Below are 23,095 nucleotides of genomic sequence, written 5' to 3' on the forward strand. Positions count from 1 at the left end.
CTGTGGGCCACCATGCTTGGAAAGGCAGGCTCTAAAGTCCATAATCATATATAATCACAAGCGCTTTGCGGATTGCAATCCAAGCATGTAGCAGGCAGCATCCTGAATAAGTGTCACTGAAACTCATAGGACTTGAGCTAGTCATGAAACTAGCCTGTTTCACCGATGTCAATGGTGCTCAGTCACAGCTAGCTGGGCTGCATGCTGCCCAGTGTCCATCTGGTACTGTCATAAACAGAGAGAGGAAGCACACCCAATGTCAGACTAGGTTTTGAGGGGTTTCATCCTGGCATTGTCTACTATGCTTTTAGCAGAGGCTTGTGGACTGTTGCCAAGTTTGGAAAGCAATACCTGCAGGCTCAGTAGTAGAGATCATGTCAGCTCTTAAAACTGACAGCAAGTCTGCAAGCAATTCCTTCAGGCAAGCACCTCTTGGATCTTCTGCAAGCATATTAAAGAACAGCTTAAGTGGCAAAGATTCTGCGCGGTTGTTACCAAGTTACTGCAAGTGAGTCTGGTCAGGGGGAATTCTGCAGCCATGTTCCATTCAATCAGAAGACTTCCATTCAGGGCTCAACGCACCATTTAACACCTTCTTGAGCCCTGACCTTCTCCGCTAAGCAGCTTGAGATTTCCAGAAGGCTGAACTTTAACGGGTGTTGACATTTTTCCTGTATTTCTAGAGGTTGTTGGAAGGTTTTTAGAAGCATTTTGAAACGAAGCACCCCAAAGGGAAGCCTGTGTCCATTTCACTGACCAGTTGCCCATCTTAGGGAAAGAAGCATCAAAGAACAGCTGTCCTCAGCCCACCAAATAACTGGGATACTCAGGAAAGCCAGGTATCCATGCAGTAAGCTGCCAAAGATTCACTTGCACGGCACAGATTTATTTTAGGAGTCCCGCAATGTTCATATGCAAGGACTTCTTCTTCCCGACTGGTTTACATCTCCCACCTCATGCTGAACCCAAGCTGGAGGCAGAAACCAGGACCCAGGAAGCCTTGTGTTAGATCAGTCTTTGCAATAAAACAAGGTGTGCACATTCTCCCCCGGGGTCTGTACCTGAAGCCAGGATTACTCTTCAGCCTACAAATTTGTTTCTTTGAAGAATCTCAAAGAGACACCCTGAAAACACACAGCAGACACAGACTGAAGACGAGATGTGACAGTTCCCATTAGAAGCAAATTCTTGCCTGAATGGTAACTGCTAGTTAAGCAGGCGGCTGCCCACTGAAGAGATCACACCAGGCTGCAAGACAGAAACCAGCACTCTGCTTCCAGCACGGCCACCTGGAGGACAAGGCAGACCTCCTCTGAACACGAAGCAGAAGCCTTCTTTTCTGCTGAAGCGGTCTTAGGCAATGGCTCTCTCAAGCTCATCGTTGCTTTGCTGGGCGGGGTGTGAGAAGTTCCCAGGAGGGGGCATTGTGGCTGGAGAGGCCCAGCGTCCTCCAAGCACCGCACACAGGGAGGGGTGCGTGCTCCACAGGCACACTGCCCACCCCCTGCATTTGATCCGCTACTTCTGCTCGGCTGTTTATTGTTCCATTGTCTTAAAGCTGAATTGTTTGAACTTTTGTTAGCCTTGGACTCCTAGTGATGTGTAAAAACAGGATGTGAAAGTAAAAGGCAAGCCATGAGAATGAGACATGGCTGCTGGTCAGACCATTTCAGAACCACGGGCGGCTGTATCGAGTGCCAGAGTCCAACCCTTGCTCCCCCCACTTTGCGCTTTCCAACTTTCCTCCTCAAGATTTCAGCCTGGGCAAGAGGACATCAGAGATTTCTTTGGACTGACATCACATCATGTTGTGGGGTTTTAATAGATAAAGTGAAAAAACAACACTCCAGACTTGGTGGCAGGGCGGAGAGCACATTTAGAACATTTCGTCCCTGGATTCTGGCTTCTCAGCCGACCTGCTCTAAAGGAGCACCCAACCGCTGGGGCCTCCAAGACGGCCCGGGGTGGCTAAGCTCTGGGCCCAGCAGCCCCCTTGCTTACAGTGCTGCTCCAGCCCTCCCCTGCCTGGCCCCGGGTCTTCCTAGGGCCCCATTTCCAGCTAACTGCCTGCAGCAGGACTCCACCCAGAGCTAAGGTCTAGCTACCTGGCTCCGAACCAAGCCGTTGTGCTCCGGTATTTGCCTGTATCTGCCAGATCTGAACACGTCCTCCAAGGGGCTGTCAGCTAAACCGAGTCATCAGAACTGAGGAGGCCTCTTGGCCCAAGAGCACATCTGGGGGCATACTTGCCTGCAGTTTGTGAATCAGACCCATGAACCTGAGGGACAGCAAGGATACTTGGCTGCTGACCCTGAGCCTCAAACGAGATTTTATGCTGGTCTGCCACACGACCCAATCCAGACTTTGCCAGAGTCATATGAAGCACCCAAAGCCACTTTGCCCAAACTGCTTTTTGTTTTAGGAAAATGAAGTTCACTAGTGTGGATCCTGGCACGTGGCCTGGGGAGGAGTCTCCATCACAGCCACGACCAAGTGGACACAGGAGAAGTTCCCTGACCACAGGAGGGTCCCTGGCCCATGAGGGTCTGATCTATCAGGCAGCAGCTCTAAGCCCTCAGGCAGAGAGAGATCCCTTTCACCTGAAAAATCAGCAGAAGACTGAACATCTCCCACCCTACTTTCTGCAGACCCCCCCCCAAGCCAGAAAGCTCTGGGCCTCTGCCTGCTGACACCCCTATCATCTCGCAAGCTTCGGGACAAAGTCGAGCACAACAGAGATCCAGGAGGCAACCGAGAAATGCAAACACACTACACGGCAGCTCCCCTGATGTCTCAAGATGCTGCCAAGGGCTCGCTGTTTATGCAGGCCAAGCTCACAACGGAATACTCTAAAGACAAGCCAATCGAGATTGAAAAAAGGAGGCCCAGCCAAGGAAAAGTGCTTCCAAGCAAGCCACATTGATTTCCAAATAGCTTATTCCGTTTCAACTCTTGTCTGCCCCAAACCCACCACCCAACTACTTTCCGCCCCAAACCAGCTGCCAATCAAGCAACCATATCCTGCGGTTGCTCTCGGTCAACAATGAAACACTTCCAGGCTTCCCCCCTTCCCCCCCCCCATTGAAGTGGCCTGTTTATGGGGGCGGGGAGAGGTAAAGCCTTTCTTCTGCTTTCTGTGCCAGTTCCCCGGCATCTACAAGCTGGGGCATAAGAAAGTTGCACAGCGCTGCAGAGCATTTTTGTGGTGGTGAGTCCTTTGCATGTTGCCAGTTGTGATCAGCCACCAGATGCCCACCATGGTCTCCAAAGCCCTTTTCCAGTGGCAGCAGCACAGAGGCCCAGTTCAGATGGACTGAGCAACCGTGGCCTCCCAGCCCCTGAATGAACTTCTGCAAGCCCTGGGCGGGTGCATTTCCCCAACTGCCTCTTTCATGTGCAATTGGCGGGGCAGGGTGGTGGTGGTGGGAGGAGTTGTTGCCTCTGGTTTGAAGCAAGCCACAGTTTTGCCTTACGCACAAACTCCGGGCTCGGAGGCTGGCTTCAAGCCACAGCCTCCACTGAGCTGGCAGAGCCTGCGTAACTCAGGCTCCCTCCAAGCCAGAAGCAAAGGCTTCCCGGCTGCTCTTCCTGTGGCCAGTGGTCCTGGGGCTGGCCAAGGCTCACTCGCCGCATGGGAAACCACAGCCTCCGCCGACACTGGAGCACAGAGAGTCTCCCTCGGTTCTGCACGCTACGCCCAGGGCGGCTTCTGGCAGGCCCTTTTCTCCCCCTGCGGCAGGAAAAGAGCAGCACCAGCCTGATGCCACGGGAGAGCGGGAAGCACCGTCAGGCTGGGCTCAGGCAGCAGCTGCTGCTGCAGAGGGCCACTTTCTCCCCATTTCTTCTCCAGACAGCACAGGCAGGCGGACTCCGGGCTTGCAGGGCCTCCTCTTGTCAATTCGGAGCATCCCCAGGACCCAGCAGCCAGTGATGGGCTGCAAGGCCAGTGGGCACAGCTGGCACCCAGTGATCTGCTCTGGCTCGGGCACAGAGTTTGGCCCCGAAGGCCAGGGCTCACGCGGCTTCCTGGGGGCTCCGTCTCCCTCACCCTCTCACCCAGGTAAGCTGGAGAACACGCTCATCCACTCTGGGCTGCAGCCCCGCCCCAGCCCCTCCGAGGGACATCCCAGCTGGACCCACAAGGGCTGCCAGGGAGAAGGCAGCAGGCCGAGTGGCAGAGCAAGGACTAGGCCAGGAGCCAGGGAGACGAAGCCGCCTGGCAGCTGTGGGCAAGGAGGTGGCACTGTGGCTGCTAAGCCAGCAGGACAGGCGGCCCCAGCATGGCTCCAGGCAGAAAATATCCGCCGGTGGAGGAAGAGCGATTAGGTGGGCCTCAACCATCCCCGGCACCCTCTGCCATGGTCAGGGCAAGGACGGCTGCAAGAGACAATGTCCCTGCAGTCGCGGTCCAGCACAAGCCATTCTGCTGGCGACCTCCATCAGGACTCACGCCTCTTCCAGACAGACAGGATGTTTTTCTTAAAGTCAGTGCAGTGATTTTGTCATCAATGAATGGAAAGATTCCCCCTGCTCTTCCAAGACCTGTGCAGACAGTGGCACGCATCACCCCAGTACCATGATGGCTTTTAAGCTACAAGCTACTTGCCGCTACAGACGTCTATGCACAGCAACGGATCCAGCACAGCCAAGGCACTCTGCCCTGTGGACCCGATGCATCTTGAGTGTCCGTTGCTCAGAGTCCACCGAGCAGAGTCCAGAGGGAGCCCACGAGAGCATTTCATGAAGCCACTCCTGGCAGCTGCTGCTCGAGCATCCTGTAAGCCTCCGTGGCAAAGACACAGACAGCTATGGAAAGCCTGAGGATGCCCCAAAGCATCACAGGAGGTGCATAATGCAGCAGAGTTCTCCACAAACGTGTGCCCATGAGAGAGGCACTGATGCTTCCCTAGGAGTAAACCTCCACCCGTCCTCAAAGACAGCTGCACAGATCTTAGAACAAACAGGACACATCCAGGTCTTAAAAGAAGCCGACAGACAGTGACCGAAGGCCCACATCTCACTAGAGCATGAATCGAGCCACCACTCGGATCGCAAGGTGGCCGGAAGACCGAGAAACCCCATTCCCAAGGGAGATATTGTTGCCGGTGAATTAAGTGAGGAGAGGGAGAGGAGACCAACTACTTTCTAATCTAAGGTAAGAAAGCCAAGTGCTGTCAGGCCATTAGATCACACTCCTTTCATGATATCATTCTTGAAACTCTGCCAAACAGTCTTCGGTCAATAGAATCGCTCTGTCCAGTTACAGAGATCTGTGCAGACTGTCACTGCAGACTCACTCACCCCTAAAAAAGGCAGGAAACTCCGTTTGAAGTATCGAATTGCATATGGTAACAGACTTCTGCTGGCAAGGTTGCTGGAAGTCAGGCAAACAGCTACTCCAGACCCCTGCTAAAAGCAAGCTCTGCCTAAGCGTGGGGGATGAAAGCCATTGGTATATTCTCACCACAGTGTTAGCTGAACAGCAGTTGAATCGCAAAACACAGGCGGGCATCAAGGTCTCCAGAGAGATGATTAGCAGATGTCCCAGCAGAGGCAGTGGAGTCAAGCAACAGGACTGGTGCAAAAAAGCACAGGAGGACGACCCCCTCCACACCATCCATGAAGTCGGCAATCCTGTGCACGCTCACCGGGAGTCCACCGGGACGGACTTCTGAGTAAACATGCACAGGAGTCCCGTTGGTCTCTGCTGGGAGCAGGCTGCCACTGCTCCTACTTGGCCCAAAAGCAAAAGCACTCTTGGGAAGCCAGATGCCCTGCAAAGGACTTGAATTTGGGCCAGCAGAATGGAACAAAACCCTGCTGGTAGTTGGGAACAAGCATGCCAGGAGGACTGGCTGATCTTTACTAAGCAAATCACTATCATGTGCACAACGTTTGACAATTGGAAACCTTAACCACAACTTAGCATCCCAACCTGCAGACTAGTTTACGTGGTTAACATCCTTCCGCGGGGGGGGGAGAAGAGCACACACTCAGCCACTTCAGTCTGTTCCTGCGTCCAACTGCCGGACATTCCTGCACTTGTGCAAAGCATTTCATGCCCAGTGGCTAGAGCAGACACCCCCACACACACACCCCGCCCCACTGCAAGGCAAAGCCCTTTTGCCCCAGAGACGTGGCGGCAGCAGCAGCAGGCACACCCCTTGTGCCCAGACGGACTCAGTCCAGCACTGGGGCTGTGGGAGCCACCCCAATCCCCAAGTAAGCAAGGAAGTGTGTGTGGGGGGGGGCAAGGGTGGAGGGCGTACTCCCCACCTGGAGAAAGTGCTTCTTCAAGTTGAAAGGAAAACCCTTGGAGGATCAACAATGATCGTCTTCCAAACAGCCACATTTGTGGACCAAAGTAATAGCTGCTCCTCCTAATGGGGGGGGGGGGTTTGCATCTGCCTCCCCAGCGCAGGGGAGCGAGGAGCCTCCAGAGCCGCTGCTGGGAGGCAGATGCACCTCCTTTGGCGCAAGAGAGGAGCCTCTCTCAGCAACGCCGTCTCCAGGATGGACCCCTCCTCTCTGGGCTCACGGCACACCTTCAGACACACGCTCTTCGCCCATCGCCTCCTGCTTGGGAAGCCGCACGTCTAAACTCATCGCAGGCACTTGCTTCCGAAGCCACTGCCTGGAGAGGTCGGGGAAGGTCACCTCCCGCTCACTTTGCATCCAAAAGGCAGGAAGCAGCAGGCAGGGCCGGCGCGCTGAGTGGGGGCGGGGGGGGAGGTGCCGGCCCGAAACTTCCAGCCAGCTGCAGGGAGGCTCCCAATCCTGCCTCCCGAGAACGCAGCAGCAGCAGCAGCAGCAGCAGCGAACCCTTCCAAGAGCGGAGCCTTTCCACGCTTGTGCCAAAGTGGTGCCACTTTGTCGTGCAGGTGCCCCGCAGGGGGGCAGTTGGAGGTGGGGGTCCCTGGTCTGGCACCGTGGGCCTCTCTCCCGTGCTTGTGGGCTGCTCCCTCCAGCCCGCGCCTCAAGGTCCAGCTACTGGAGATCCCCCCCCCGCGCGCGCGCGCACCGGGCTGGGTCTCCCGAGGACGCCCTTTCCGCACCCTTCTTCTCACTGCTTGAGAGATCCCCGCCGGAGGAGGAACTGGAGCGCCGAAGCTTCGACCAAGGCCCCCTCCCCCTCGCCTTTAAGGTGCCCGGAGGCCCCATGACGGGACCCCCCAACCCTCAAGGCAGGCGCGCGCGCCCCACAGCCCGAAGGGTCTCCGCAGCCAAGTCAGCCTAGGAAGCCACGCGGAGGGGGGTGCTCAGAGGGCCGAGTCCGAGCGGCGGGAGGGCAGAACTTCCCGGAGAAAGGGCGGGGGCGGGAGTCCTGCGACGAAGCCACGGAGGGTCCTCAGACGGAGGCTTCCGAGCCACTGCCCTGCCGGGAAGGCGAGTCCTCCGGGGGTGGGGCGAGGGGCCAGCCAGGCACCCGCTCCGGCCGCGCGGGAAGAGGTGGGCTAGCTGGCCTCGGCAGCAGCCACGAGAGTGAGCCCCGGAGGAGGAGGAGGAGAAGCGCCCGCGCGAGGGACCCACCTGTTGGCGGCCGACGCGCTGCTGCGGGGGCGCCGGAGGCGGCGCGGCCGCGGGGGCCGGGCTGCAGCAGCGGCGGGCGGGCGGCGGCTGGGCGGGGCGGCGCAGCTCGGAGCGCAGCTCCAGGTAGCAGCCGAGCGTGAGGAGGTGCAGCGCCAGCGAGAGCGCGAAGAAGCCCAGCAGCGCCCGCCACACGCCCCAGCCCCGCCGCCCGCACGCGCAGCCCTCCGCCCCGCTCCCCGCCGCTGCTGCTTCGCCCGTCGCTTTGGGCGGCGGCGGCGGCGGCGCCTTGCTCCGGTCGGAGCCCATGGCGCCTGGCTGCCGGCCGCGGCGGCTACTGGTGCTGCTGCCGCTGCTGCTGCTGCCGAGGCGCCCGCCGCATCCTCGCCTCTCGCTCCCTCGCCGTCCGTCTCCTCCTCCGCGGCGGCCGCCTCCAGATGCCCCCGCTCCCGGCCGGAGGAGGAGCCCTGCGCCCGCCCTCGCCCGCCCTCCAGGAGGAGGAGCAGCCGCCGCCGGCCCGCCTGCCGGCCCAGATCCCTGCCCCGCGCGGCCTGGAGGCGCCCGTGTGAGCGGGCACGCGCCTCTCCCCGGCGGTGCAGCCGAGCGCGCCGCCGCCTCCTTGGCTTGCCCCGAGCGGGCGGGCAGGAGGGCACGTCCAGCCCCGGGCAGTGGGATGCCAGCGGAGGGGCTCCGGAGCGCGTGCAGAGCGCTTGCCAGTTCCGCCACGCCGAGTCCGGCAGCAGGTCTCCTGGGCGCCGCCGCCAACTGCTGCGCTCCCGACTCTGCGGGGATCGGGATCGGAGAAGTGCCCGTGCCTGGCCCTTGCTGCCCCCGTGGAGGCAGGGAAGGAAGGCGGGCCTTGCCGTTTGCAGGCAGCGGGGCGTGGGCGACGGGCCGGTGGCTCTGCTCTCCTCGGCCTGTGTGTGTTGGGGGGCGGGCAACCAGAGGTGCCCCTAGGTCCTTTTGGAGCCTGGACCTCAAGGCCTTGGGAGGCCCCCCTGCCCTGCAAATTAAGCATCATCCACTGTGCAGCCACACCACCTGGGACAAACAGAAGAGGATTGGGGGGGCCCCAGGTGGTGTGGAGGCCCTGCACATCGCCGGAAGTCCTGGGGGAAGAGTGCCTCTGGGGCAGCAAGGAGGGGAAGTGAGGGGCGCTCCAGGCCAGGGCCCCCCGCCCTCCAGAGGGTCCCTGGGGGCAGGGCCCTGGGGGGGGGTCTCCGTGTCTTGCACACTTGGGTTGCTGAGATCATTCCAGCCTCCCCCCAAGACGTCTTGGCCCACCCCAACTCCCCAAGTGCTGCGCATGGCCAGCCCTGCCGGGGCCTCCTTAGCTACTGTTCTTCTGCTCGCTCTGTCACTGGAGGGTGGAGGCCACTCCTCAAGGCAAGCTCCCCAGCTGCGCCCCAAGATTTGTTCTGGCAGTGCTAGAAGAAGAGATTCCCAGCCTTGGGGCTTCAGATCTTGTTGACTAATCCCCACCACACCCAGCCATCATGGCAGAACCCTTGCGGCAGGGTGTGATGGGAGTTGTAGTACAACAGCATCTGGGGACCTTGGAAGCAACAGGGTGGAAGTGCTTTGAACTGGTCAAAGGCCAGAGCTGAGGGAGGGGCCGTCACCCCTAAGTGATTGTAGGGCCCCTCCTTCCCTGCTTCTGACCCACAAGCAGAAGGAGGCCCCGGATAGGCTCGGAATCAGGCCAGACAGGAGGGCTTCGAATCTGGCCAATTTCAAATCAGATTTGACAGGAATGGACAGAGGAATAGGTGGGGTTTAAAGGGCTCCCTCCTGGCCCGATTCTGCCCATGGGTGATGTAGAAGAGGACGTGGTGGGAGGGAGAGACCCCCCCTGCCTTCTACCCTGCCTTCTTTACAGCGTCTACCTTGCTTTGTGTCCACTCTTACGTGGCCCTTGTAGAAAGAGCCCTGCCTGCAACCTGGAGAGTGTGGCTCCTGAGCATTGTTGATGCTAGACAGAAAGTGGGGAAGAGCTATTTCCAGACCTCATGCTGCTCAGTCTAGCGGCCAAGGGGGGGGTTTCTGTATGGGAGCTGCAGGCACAAGCAGTGCACAGGCTGGTCTCAAGGAGACCCCTGCCAAGCAGCCCCCTTTCTTTCGCTCTGGCACCGAATAACACCCAGCACCCACAACACGCTCCAGGCACACATCCAGACTCCAGGCAGGTTTTCTTAAAAGCGAGACCCACTGTGGTCAACAGGGCAGCTGGATGAGGCCCAAGGCATGAATGGAGACCTCAGAGGAGGCCTGCCTCAGGGGGAAGGGATTTTGCTCTTTCAGGAGATGACCATATCTCACACCAGCTGAAGAGAAGCTGGACGAGAGGAGGGAGAGTGAAGGCAGTGCCTCTGGCGGTCCGGAAGAGGAGTCAGCAGACTCAAGCTCCTTTGGCCAGTGAGCCATTCGCTCTTGCCAGGGGGCTTGTTCTCAGCTGTGTCTAGGGTCATGCCCTTCGGCACGAATCCCTCGCACTTTTGTTGGGGAGTCAGCTATATCAGACACTTGAGTCCAAGTCCACATGTTTAGGACCAGGCTGTGAAATGGTGCAAAGACACCTTCCAGCCCTTCAGACTGCAGAGGCCTCCAGTGATGCCACTTGCTCCGGTGGGAGAGTGGCCAAGAGGGGTCACCCCTGGTGAGGCCAGGCCCTTCCTGCTGCTGGGAACAGGCCCATCATCCTGGCCTCCTCCTCCTCCTCCAGGTGGCATCCCTCCCTTTTCCTGGCTGCGGGCAACAAGGGATGTGCTGCTCCACTTGTGTGAAGGGCTCTTGCTTGCTGCTCCTTTTGAGCAGCCCAATAGGCAGGATGAGGAGGCAGCAGACGCCCAGCCCTCTCCTGCCAGTCTCGGACTCAGTCAAGAGTTTCAAAAAGGGATTCTATTTGAGGTACGAATGAAGGTTTCGTAAATATGACAATTACTCAGACTACTTTCAGCACCTCATTAAAACACAATTTGGCACCCGACACCATTGAGTGTGCCAGCTTCCACATTTTGGGGATTTCAGCTCAGCCCTCTGCCTAGCCAAGAAAAGCGACGTCAGCACATGTTGAGTCAGATGCCTGCAGGCCTCCCAGCCAGCCCTTTGCCCCGTGACCCGCCTTGCGCCTCGGAAAAGAACATGGCTGCTGCTTCCAAGAGCAGAAGAGCCATTGGCCTGAATGGCCCCGGCCTGTCCTAATCCCAGGGCTGCTCTCCTCCTCCTCCTCCTCCTCCTCCCGGCGGGTGAGCTGAGCTGGTTTGTCTCATCAGCACCCACCGGCAGTCCAGGCTTGTGCCCTCTGTGCTTGAATGTCTCAGCCAGAGGCACTGGGGATCCTCGGAAGCCGGCCTGGGGAGCCTTCCAGTTCGTTCCAGATATGGGGGCTGTTGATGTCTGGTGTGGTGAAGCAAAGGCACGCTGGGGTTCGGTTTGTTCTCTTAGTGAGAAAGGAGCCCTCGAGCCAGAGAGACCAGAGGCCACAGAACAGCTTTTTTAATTTAAACAAGCCAAAAGGAAATTACTCATGATAGAATGAGCATTTTTATGTTATTTGGTGATAATTGGAAGCAACTGGAAAATGCAGCTACAAAGAGATAATTATGCCAGATGAAGAATTATCTTCGTTCTGGAATCTGTGAGAGACTGGATCTTCTTGGTCACTTGTGGCAGCCCTGTGGCTGTCTGGACTAATGGTGCCCGCCAGAAATTGGGTCTGAAGCAGCCGCTTCCATAGGATGAAAGATGACAGAGGTGCTAATAACTTTGCTATTTCTATCCCAGCCACCTGGAGGAAGATGGAGAAGTTTATGTGGGCTAGTTTACCTTCATCTTCTGTGAAATGCCAGCAGGACCTTTTCAGAGCTGCCATGCTGTATTGGTGAAAGAGTCATGTGATGTCCAATGTGTGTTCTAGACCAGATCTCAACCACCGGTCCATGAGCAGTTGAGTACCGGTCCATGCTGGTCCATGAGGATCTAATGCCCCTCCCCCAAACAATTTTGAGCTGGTGGGGGCCTCCATTGCTGGGAGCTCTCTGGAGCTCATTTCTAGGCAGGCAGCCCTTGCTGCTGGGATAACGTTCATTTCGGAAAAGCTAAATGAGTGTTATCCCAGCAGCAAGGGCTGCCTGCCTAGAAATGAGCTCCGGAGAGCTCCCAGCAGTGGTGCCCCTCCGGCTTGAAATGGTTTTGGGGGGTGCCTGTGGGGGGTGACCCCTTTACTAACTGCTGGCCCGGGAAACCACGCACAAAGAATGTACCGTTCCATGACTCCCAAAACATTGAGAAACACTGTTCTAGACAATGCCAGTTATATATTTGAATGACAAAATGCAAGAAGCGCTTTTGGTATCCAGTGCAATGCATGCTAACCTTTGCCTCAGCATCCTGCATGGAGCTGGGGCAAGATTTCTATGTACTCTACTTTTATTTTTATTATTTCTAACTCCATCCAGCTTCATTCTGGTCTGGTGATATTTAGTTCCTTTTTCTTCTTTCTTCCTATGTTCCCCAATCCCTTACCATCTCTCCACTGGAAACCCCCCTCATATTTTTGCCTGCACTGTGTATGCAAAACCATTCTCTGTCTTGACCAGAGTGTCTGCCATCCTGGGCCTGCATTCACAAGTGCTGTAAACTCCTTTCCCCTCAGCATTCCCGAGGAAAACCAGAACACTGGCTCAAGCATATCTTGGAGGTGGGAGGAAACCCCACCCTTTTAACTTTCCCCTCCAACTAGCAGGGGCGACTTTAGAGCATCTAGTTTGGGAGAGCAAAGGGATGGCAAAGGATGTTATTTGGGGAGCGAGGATTTTGCTGTACATGAAGTACTTCTAGAGGGAAGGTAATTCATGTTGTTTCCCTTATTAATGAGACCTGTTGTTGCTACAAGAAGCAAACCTGACTACACCTTTCTTCAGATCAAGACACTGTGACAACTGGTTTTGTTGTTGTTGTTGTTTTTGATATCATGAAAGCCAACTCCCTTAACTGGACATTTGCCATGGTGCAGTTTAAAAAATGGGTTAGACTCTTCTCAGAAAATACTATCTTTTTGGATTAGTCCACACGGTCTGCTTCTCAGGCTAGTTTTCTCTTCCTGTTGAAGACTGTGTGGCAGGAAAGATGGGTGGTGGTGGTGGCAGGGAGGTCAGCCCCAGGCCAGCTGAAATCTGCAGAGGTGCTGACCCTGCATTCCCCCTCCCCACACACATGGCCAGGAAGGGAGCCCAGGGTTGGCCTGGCTGCTGGGAGGCCGGAGGAGTCTCCTCTCTTGCTGGCTGCTCTGGGGCAGAGGAGGGCGTGGATGGGAGTCTTTCCACCATGGAGGCTTTTCAAAATAATAAATTCAAGTGATAGGACCATCATATACAGTGACTGTATCATATTTTGCAGGGAGCTCCTACTTACTATCCTTTGGAATAATCCCTGGCAACCAGCCAATTCCAGAGTACAAACTGTCATTAAAGAGTCACAAATGCACATGAAGTGGTTTTGCGAACATGCTCTCTCTGATCAGACTCTCCACTTCCATTCGTGGGCATGGAAAGGAAAACCCAGCCTTCAACTCTTGGCTGGGTAGTGGGTACCCAAGGGCTGCTCAGGCTCTCCCTGCCTTCCTGATGCGAAACCCCCTTCTTAACTTTGGAACTGGCTTACTCAGAGCCTGCTGGGTCCAGCACTCCTCTTCCCCCTGTCGAGGAGGAGGAGGAAGAGGAGGAGGAGTGCCCCAATAGATCCTCTTCCACCTACCTCTCCTTTGTTCACACCCCTGTTCTTACTCAGACTCAGACATTCCCACTGGTTTTGACATGCCCCTGCGGTGGCTTGCTTTGACACACGTTCCTAGGGCTAGGCAGCCTGGAGGGCTCTATCGAGGAGCTTTTCTGTGCCCCAGATCCTTGTGACACAAATCCCTCCCCATTTGGCAGCAAGAGCTCTCAGCCTGTCTGTGTCCCTTGAGGCTTCCGCTGCTCCAAGGAGAGAGCAGGGATGGAAGTGAACTTGTCCTCCCCACCCCCGCCACTCCAAAAAGTGGGCTAGAATCCATTTCAGATGGCTCAAGCCTTTCACAGATGCTCCTGCGAGTTCTCCGAGAAGGCGGACCGACTGCAAGAAGGAATAGTGTGGACCTTGGAAGATTGGACTACGGCAATGTGCTCTACATGGGGCTGCCCTTGAAGATGGTTTGGAAGCTTCAGCTGGGTCCAGAACGCTGCTGCAAGGATGTTTGTGGGCGCAAGTCACTTCATGAGTATTACACCCACCTTGAAGCAGCTTCGTTGGTTACAAGTCAGCTTCTGGGCTGGATTCAAGGTGTTTGTCTTGACCTTTAAAGCTCTCCACAGCTTGGGGCCGGGGTACCTGTTGGACTGCAGTCACCCACATGAACCTGCCAGGGCCTTCCAGTCGGCATTTCAGGCCCTGCTCATGGCGCCAACACTAACAGAGATGCAGTTGGCAGGGACTAGAGACAGGGCCTCTTTGGTTATGGCCCCCTTGGCTTTGGAATGCCCTCCCCGTAGAGCTTTGCCAGGTTCCCTCCCTCAGTGTTTTAAAAAAACAATTAAAAACACATTTTAAAGAGGCTTTTAAATGTTTTATTTCCTGCTGGTATCTGGTAGGTTCTTTAGTTTTATAGTCCTCAGTTTTTAGCTTTTTATTATTTTATAATTTGAAACTTCTTTTTTTTAAAAAAGGAATTTTAAATGTGGTTTTAGCCTGGTCCTTTAATTTGTTTAACTTTATATTAAGTTTTTATTTTACATTGTATCTATTTTATTAATGTTCTGAACTTTTGTGAGCAATAGTGTACTGGAGGGGCAGGTTAAAAATATTTAAATAAATAAATAAATAAATAAATAAATAAATAAATAATAAAGCTGGCATTGATTAGAAGTGGTGTTTTATAGGAGTGTGAGACATGAGAACAGCCCTGCTGGGTCAGCCTGAGTCCGGCTGTTCTTGTCATGTCGACAAGATCCCCTTTTTTCACGTGCTTGTTGTTGACACTCTCAAAGAACTCCAAGAGGCGAGTGAGGCAAGAAATGCCCTTGCAGAAGCCATGCTGGTGCTCCTTCAGCAAGACTCATTCTTCTATGTGTTTAACCATTTTGTTCTCAAGTATGCTTTCCATCAATTTAGCCAGCACAGAAGTTAAGCTTCCCAGATCCCCCCTGGGTCCCTTTCTGAAAATAGGAGTTACATTGGCTACTTTCCAGTCCTCTGGTACATCGCCTGACTGTAGGGACAAGACACTGTTTGAAAGAGCAAGGAGGGTGTCCCCCTGTGTAGGGGCCGATGCTCCCCTGAGACCCCTTGTCTCTGCCCGTGTCCTTGGAGAGCTGCAGCCAATCAGTGTTGACAATCCTGGGCTGGGTGGCCTGTTGGTCTGACTCAGCCTATGGGACAGTTTTGCTGACCTTCCATGATGTCACTCAGCCAACTCTACTTGGTGCAGTGACAGCGTCAGATTAGCGACCTGATCTCTGGTTGGCAGGGGTCATCTAGTGAGGAAGAAAAAAGTCTTCCACCAAAGACAGGATTTCAGCTCTCCAGAAAGGCACAAAAGGGATGCAGGTTGCTCAGGCATTTTACAAGGGGCTTCATACTCCCTGAATGTCCACTTTTCACATCAAAGACTGACCCTCCTGAAAATTCAGCACAACACTTTCCAGAATCCCCCTTCCACACATAAATTCCCATGAACCGGAAGGGTGGGATCCGATGCCAGTGGAACGGACTTCAGCATTCTTAGGTTATTGGATGCTACCTGAGGGTAGAAGAGAGAGGGGAGGATGCGTGTGGGGTGGTGGTGGGGATGCAAGTCTGGATGTTGTTTGGAAACCCCTGCAGAGGGACCCTCAATGTGAGGAAGTTCAGTTGATTTCAGATTCTGGGGTGAGCAATGCAACCCTCGCAGCCCCTGGTAGGAAGATAAGCCTCACTCTTCATTGCTTCAAGCCATTTCTCACATTTGAATGCTCACAACTCTGCTTGGAAAACCATATCCTCCAGGCAGAAAATTTATAAAGCACCCATTTCCTTTTCAGCTCTCACAGTGGACCAAGAGTAAAAACAATTTTCTCAAATGTCCCCTTTGGACATTCTTTTTTGGAGAGACAAAGAAACCTCCAGACAAGGTGAGTAATGGCAAGCTATCCACACAAGCGGCTTATTTCCAACAAACAACGGATACCAAAAATCTAAGTGGAAGGAGGAGGTGAGCATGTGTCTGCTTTCCACTCTGTTTCCCTGCTTTGCTCTGGATTTCTAGAGATGGAGCTTCCTAAATTTCTGGTCTTGGCTAGGCAAGGAATATTTCTGCATTCCACCCCAAAACAAAAGCTGTTTCCAAAGGACAAAGCAACTCAGTTGTGATGATTACAAACGTTGTCTCAGACACAAGAGCTGGTCCTTTGAGTAGGCTCCTAGGGACGGTTGGCCAAAGGCATCCATTTCCTTTGCAGGTCTCTGAAGGTAAGCAGAGCTGACAATGTCTGGTAGGAACACTCACGGTTGAAAAGATTTGTAATTATAGGCTTGGGCTCTTTTAAATTGTTATTATAATAATGATGGTTTTTATAAATTTATTGTGATGGCATCTGGTGATTTTAAATACATTTTTTTAAAAAAAAGATTTAACTTTCTTTTATAAGTATGTGGTGGCATTTCAAACATATTACTGAACCTCATCCTTTTATTCCAGATGAACCACCTTTTTCCCATCACTGAGAAGCATGTGTGAATCTGCTCCTTGAGGAAGAGCAGGAAGAGGAGAGAAGAGCAACCAATCAATGTTCATTTTGATCAAAGATCAAATACAGAGTTTAAAACAAACAAACAATAAATACATAAACATATGACAACCAACTGGATCATGACTGTACCAGCTGTTGCCTTAGGAAGAGCATGCAGGGAGTGGTCTCTCTGCGTTTGGGCCTTCACTGTCTTCTGCTCGTGGAGAATGCAGACCACTTTCCCTGAAGTCAAGTTGGTAGCACCAGAATCTCTCTTGAGTGAGGCAGTCCCACGCTGCTGATGCCATGGGGATCGCTTCCAAGAGGTCGCTCTGTCCAGGCCGGATCCAGAGCACATTTGTTCCACTGACGACAGTTCAGATCAGTTCTTCCCCAGTTCCACAACACATCAAGAGCACTTTCTAGTCTGCACAGAAAGCACTGGGGAGACAACATGAATCAAGTTCAAAGCCTGCACATCAGCCCCCACCTTCAGTTCAGCAAAGTGGCATCACTTTGCTGCTTCTCGGGCAGTTCTTTGGAAAAAGGGAAAGTCCCGGGAAAGGCTCAGGTGTCGGAAGGTCCAGCCTTGGAACAGCCAAGCCTGAGCCAGCTGGTCCTCCCAGGGCCACTGTTCCTGCTCCTTAGCAAGAGCTTTTAGGTTCCAAGATGCCAACTAGCCATGCTGTGCTGTAGAGCCCGTATGGCTAGTGATCACGATCAGTTGAACGAAGAGCTGTTCAGCCCACCAGTTTCCAAAACAAACCCTACCAAAAGCACTCTGCTGGATGTCTGGGAATATTTTGGAAACTTCTTGGATCTTGTTTCTTTTATTAGTGTATACAACCTTGCCTTTTTTTCTTTAATCAAAGAAGTTCTATGAAGCTAACTTGATGTGAAAGCAAACAAGGCTTTCTTCCCAAGGTCTTCCCTGCCAGACGGATTCAGTCCAGCACAATGTAATCTTTTTTACTTGATTGGAACACTTACCAAGAAGGGAGTTGTGTGTAAAACCTTTCCCAGTTATCAAACAATTGTGCCATCTGGGAAGACAGGTTCAATTGCTTTAGGGTGAGAAGAGACATCCCAGCACAAGAGCAGCCAGCAGCAGGCCCCTTGGGAAGCAGCAGCACCCTCATTGCTTAGTAAAAAAAAGAACACACCCTTTTCCTGTCCAGGGCTGAGAGGTTCTGCAACAAGATCCAGCTGTGGACAGTACTAACTGGCTAGCACATGTGACATCACGTCACAGACACCTTCCCTCCCAATCTCCAGAGAAGAGATGCACCTTTTAAAAAGAAACTGCAGTTTTTTAAATTGATCAAGTTAACATGGTGCTAGTAGCATCACATTTGAAGCATGGGGGAGGGGCAGGCCTGATGGATGATGCAGCATTTGTGCCTCACAAAATGTACATCTGGCATGGCAAGTGTGAAGCTGGGAGAAAGCCAGTCTCACAGCACTCACAGAGATCCCACAGTCACATCTCTTGACATCTGGTCCCAGCTTCTCCCTCCAGGGTACTCTGTTGAGGAGCAGGTGAGGGGACGTGGGCGGGGAGGTGGAGTGGCTGTGGTCTAGAAGAATAACCCTGACCAGGATCCTTGTTGAAGTGTCTGACCATATTGAATGTGTGTACTTGAGTTTGGGGACCAGGGATAGACTGGGACTTCTGTTGGTGTATTGATCACCCCGCTGCCAAAACAGAGTCCCTAACTGAGCTGACGGACATGGTCTTGGGCTCGGTGTTGGAGTCTCCCAGGCTTGTGGTGGTGAGGGACTTTACTACTACAGGACCAATTTGTCTGGGGCAGCTCAAGAGTTCATAGTGGCCGCCATGACAGTGATGGGCCTATCCCAAGCGGTCTCAGGCCTGATGCATGATGCAGGTCACATGCTTGATCTGGTCTTTTACTCTGATCTGATTATCTCTTGGTGGAGCACGGGGATATTTAGCTGGCTGTCTAGCGTTAAGGTGAGAGCTCACGTTTTTTGGCTGCTGGTGTTCTGTCTTCCCTCGCTACTGTGGTTGCTGTGATTGCCTATCTTGCTTCTTCAAAGTCCAGCCTTCACATCCATATAGTGTCACAGGAAAAACCATTGTCCAAACGATTCTAATCTTTGTAGGTGTAGACACATCACAGCATCAAAATATCCTTTCCAAGGCCTTCATTGCTACCCTCCCAAGTGCTAGTCTGCGGCATATTTCTTGACTGCTGGATCCTTTACTGTTGACAGTCAATCCTAAAAGGCAGAAACTATCCACCACTTCAATGTTTTCATTGTCAGTTCTGAGCCTGGTTGCTGGACCTGTTGTCATTAGTTTAGTCTTCTTGACATTTAGTTGTAGTCCAGTTTTTCCACTGTGTTCCTTGACTTTCATTGCTTGAACTTTCAGATCATCCGCATTCTCATCCATTAGAGTGGTGTCATCAGCGTAGCGCGGTTATTGATGTTTCTTCCTCCAACTTTAAAACCACGCTCATCTTCTTGCAATCCAGCTTCTTTCAGTATATGTTCAGCATATAAACTGAATAAAGAAGGAGAAAGTATACAGCCTTGTCTTACTCTTTTGCTGATCTGGAACTAGTCTGTTTCATCATATTCTGTCTGGATCGTGGCTTCCTGTCCTGTGTATAGGTTTCTCATGAGAACAATGAGATGTTCTGGGACACCCATTTTTGTTCTAGGACGCCTGTTTTAAACATCTTAGGCCTTGGATATTTAAGAGAACATCTTTTTCACTATGAGCCTCACCACCCATTGAGATCATCAGGAGGCGTTCGTCTGCAGTTGCCACTGGCTCATCAGGTGGCTACACAGGGAAAGGCCTTCTCTGCTGCTGCCCTGATGCTTTGGATGCAATCTGTGCAGAAATAAGAGCCTCCCCATCTCTCATAACTTTTAAGAAGGCACATTTGCTCACCCAGGCTTTTAATTAGACTTACAGTTTTTAACATTGTGTTAAATTTTAAATTAGTTTAATGTTTTAAATGTTGTTTTAATTTGTACTGTTTTATTGTAAACCACCCAGAGACATACATTTTGGGCGGTATATAAATATGCTATATTAATTAATTAGTTAAATAACATCTCAATTCTTCTTTGCCCTAATCTGTCCTTTATAAAGAGAGAGAAAATATTTTGGTGGAGGAAACAAAGAGGAGGAGACAAAGTACCTAAGAACAGCTAGGCAGCCAGGCATGTTTTAGAATCACCAAAAGCAAATGCACTCTATGAGGCTCCTATCCTGTTGTGTGATTATCCTCTTCAGGCAATAAAAGGCCAGTTCAAATGAGGGGTCAACCTAATGAGTGATTTTGGCCTTTTGGTTTGGTCTTCTAAGTGCCTGTGCTGGGCTCACTATCTGCATTCCCGAGGCAGGACCTGATAAGATGCAGAGGCTTCTCAAGAATGTTCACAAGATTGGTTCAGCCTCCTTGGATTCCACTTCAGAGATCATCCTGACAATGCCTGACTAGTTCCCTGGGCTTTGGATTGAGTTGTGTACATGATGATCAGTTGTGCAAGAGGCAGGTTGTCAGAACTACAAGTTAGGATTTACAAGCATATATACCAAATAAGCTCCTAACTCTAGTTTTTAAATTCTGACAGTCAATCACATTGAGTGTTTAATAACAGTAGTAACTTCACATTTCCATGGTTTTTGGTGTACAATTATATTTGTAAGAGCCTTAACTCTTTGCTTAATGTTGATCTACACACACACACAGCCATGCGGGTCCATTGAGCTAAGTGGATGCTACCTTTTCCTTGAGTGATGCTTAGCAGCTGTTCTATACCACAGTGAGGAACAGCTGTTGCATCTCCAAAGGTCTGTTTCCCCTGCTTTTGAAAGGAACATCAGTGCCACCCAGTGGACTATGATGAGAACCATAACTAAAGATGCTTTCTTGGTGAAGGGCCTTTTGTGCATCAGGCAAACGCTGGAGAAGCCCCTTCCCCATTGCAGCTTGGCATTCTTCCTCCTCCTCCTCCTCCTCCTCATCCAGCTTGTTGCCTCAACCCCACAAGCAAAGCCTGAAGATTTCAAGCCAGGGGGCTCTTTCACCCCACCTTGCCTTCAATGGATGTCCTGCCTTGACAAGCTGAAAGCAGCTCGCAGAAATGGGTGGGAAGTCACCTTAGCAAGGACAGGTACTATCCAATATGTGCCTATGAGACTCAAACAAGCAACATTCCAGTCAGGGTCTGAGAAAAAATTAAAAGGCAGGGGGATGGCTGTTTGAGTTTGTGCAGCAAAACCAAAGAGGTTTCCTGGGGCCCTGCCCCCCAGGCCAGAGGCTTTTCTTAGGGAGCAGCCTTCCATGGGCCAGAGGCAGCTTCTCAAATGCTCACAACAAGACTGATCTTGTGCTTCGAGTGCTGGGATTCCTGGGAAAAAGAGATCCTGCCCTCAAGAGAAACACTTCCTCCTGGAGCAAGATCCTGGGAATTCCTGAATCAGGTGAGGAGCAACAGGGCATTCATGGCCCTGAAAATGGGCGGTCTGGAAAGGTGGTGGAAGCTGAGGAACATAGGAAGCTGCCATATCCTGAGTCAGACCCTTGGTCTATCTAGCCCAGTATTGTGTCTACACAGATTGGCAGCGGCTTCTCCAAGGCTGCAGGCAGGAATCTCTCTCAGCCCGATCTTGGAGATGCTGCCAGGGAGGGAGGGAACCTGGAACCTTCTGCTCCAGTGTTTCCTCTAACAGGGATTCCCAGATGGTGTTGACTACAACTCCCCAGCTGCAATAGCTTTTGCTTGGGGATTATGGGAATTGTAGTCCACAACATCTGGGAATCCCTGTTAGAGGGAAGACTGTTCTGTTCTTCCCAGACTGGCTCCATCATCCCCTCAGGGGAATCTCTTCCAGTGCTCACACTTCTAGTCTCCTGTTCATCTGCAACCAGGGCAGACCCTGCTTAGCTAATGGAACAAGTCATGCTTGCTACCACAAGTCCAGCTCTCCTCTCCCCTCCCCCAGGGCTGGCAGTCCCACTTAGGCTTCTTCCTCTGCCCCAATTAAACTCCATGCCATCCAACATCTGCAGATTGCCACATGGGGGGAGATGGGCAGGATGGAAGGCAAGAGAGGCTGTGCTCTGTGCGTGTATTTCCTCTCTTGGAATCCCATGACTCACAAAGTCCACTGACTGGAACATCATCCCCAGCTGTGGAATGGCTGCCCCTTTCTCCTTGTGGGAGCCATCTCAACATGCTCCTCTCCCCTGACCCATCCTCCTTGAGAGAAATGCACTTTCCCCAGAGAAAGCACTGCCAACCTGCCCCACTTGGACTCATATTAAATCCCTAAAACCTTGCCAAGGAATCTGTTGCAGGCAAGGCATGCGAACCCAGGAATGGATGTAGATGTTTTCAAAGCCACCCTCAGGCCTTACGCTGATGGCCTTTTCTGTGTCCAAGGAGTCCTTGGGGAACCAGAAGAAAACCGTCCCAGTGTATGACTGTGCATTTGGGAAGGGAGCTGCTCTGCCGGCGGCGGCGGCAGCAGCAGCAGCTGCAGCCACCTTTTCCTGGACGCCTTCCATCTCCCTCACCTGCCCCACCAGCATCCACATCCATCCCGCCTTCCTCTTCCCAGTGACATACCAAGCCAGGCTTTGTCTGGTCTTGATCAGGTTCTCTTCCTTGATTTCACTAACAAGCTCCATGAAAGGTTCCGCAATTAAGGCTCCAGTCAGACTGGGTGCAGCTCATTCTATCATCCTTCCTAATTAATTAACTAATTAGGATTGTACAGTTGTGCCAATCTGCTCCTCTAGGCACACTAGGGAAAAGTTTGAACAGCACTCTCAAACAGGAGCGACAGCTCAGCTCCTGTCTTAGAAGGCCCTCGTTGACTCTGGGTCGGGGCACAGACTCCTCGCCTAACTGGGCTCAGGTGCGTGTCCTGAATGCCTTGGATGGCAGGACTGGGGTTTTGTTTTCTGCTGAGGTGGCAGCCTTTTCTTCTGGCAGGGAAGAATCTGTTTTTAGCCGCTGCGTGACAGACAGAAATGCAACAGGTGGAGCTTCCCAAGTCCTCAAGGGGTTCCGGTCCACAGTAGGAGTTCAAGAATGGTGCTCAGATCTCCTCAAAGGTTTCATATGTGCTTCCTTTCCTTCCTAAGAAACAAAATGACAAAAGCCCATCTTTGCAGGGAAAGTTATATAATGGAATCTAGGATGGTAGTTGTTCAGTGGTTCTGCTAATGCACTCATAATACAGAAGGTAATGATGCCTGTGCGTGTGTGTCTTGGAACACCCTGGCTAAAAGGGGCCCTTTCAGTAAGGATGCCTGGGGGTCTTTTCTCCCCCACCGAGGGGGCTCAAGGCTCCCTCCCTCCGGACAGCTCGGACTGCGTGGGGCTGCCCTTGCCACATTCGCCTTTGCAGGCCCCATTCTGTAGCCAAGGAGGAGGCAGGCAGCTGTGTTGATGCTTGCACCAGAAGGCAAAGAGCACAATGCCAGGGAGCTTAATAGAAACATCCAGGAAACAAGAAACATATCTTGGTACAGGATAAACAAGAGGAAGGATCTGAGGAGCATGTTGTTTCCTAGCCAAAGTGCAGCCTGAAGCATCGCTTTTTTGGCTTTGGTCTAAGAGGCCGAGCTGAACTCCAAACAAGGCTTCCATTCTGGGCAATCCGGGCAAAGCAGCAGCCCCTGCAAAACAGCGTCTGTGCCGAATGGGGCCCCAGTGCAGGAAGGCGGCTCTTGAGGGGCCCCGGAACGAAGGCAGGCTGTGGCTCTCCCTTTCCAGCCCCAGTCCCCCCCCCCCTCCGCAGTGCAAACCGTAAAACAGAGTTGCTCCTTCCC

General features: G+C 52.8%; 1 protein-coding gene across 1 annotated transcript in view; it reads right to left on the minus strand.

The window, feature by feature from the left end:
* The window catches only part of EDA (ectodysplasin A), a 76,169-nt gene extending 54,223 nt beyond the window's left edge, over positions 1–21,946 (minus strand). Inside the window, exons 1-3 of the mRNA XM_053274072.1 lie at positions 21,674–21,946; positions 13,189–13,222; positions 7,531–8,444 (exon numbers count right to left, since the gene is read on the minus strand). Of these exons, the coding sequence (XP_053130047.1) occupies positions 7,531–8,444; positions 13,189–13,222; positions 21,674–21,946 (1,221 nt within the window). The remainder of the gene's footprint in view (positions 1–7,530; positions 8,445–13,188; positions 13,223–21,673) is intronic.
* Positions 21,947–23,095: the final 1,149 nt, after the last annotated feature.

The sequence above is a fragment of the Hemicordylus capensis genome, chromosome 11, assembly GCF_027244095.1.
Source record: "Hemicordylus capensis ecotype Gifberg chromosome 11, rHemCap1.1.pri, whole genome shotgun sequence".
Lineage (NCBI taxonomy): Eukaryota > Metazoa > Chordata > Lepidosauria > Squamata > Cordylidae > Hemicordylus > Hemicordylus capensis.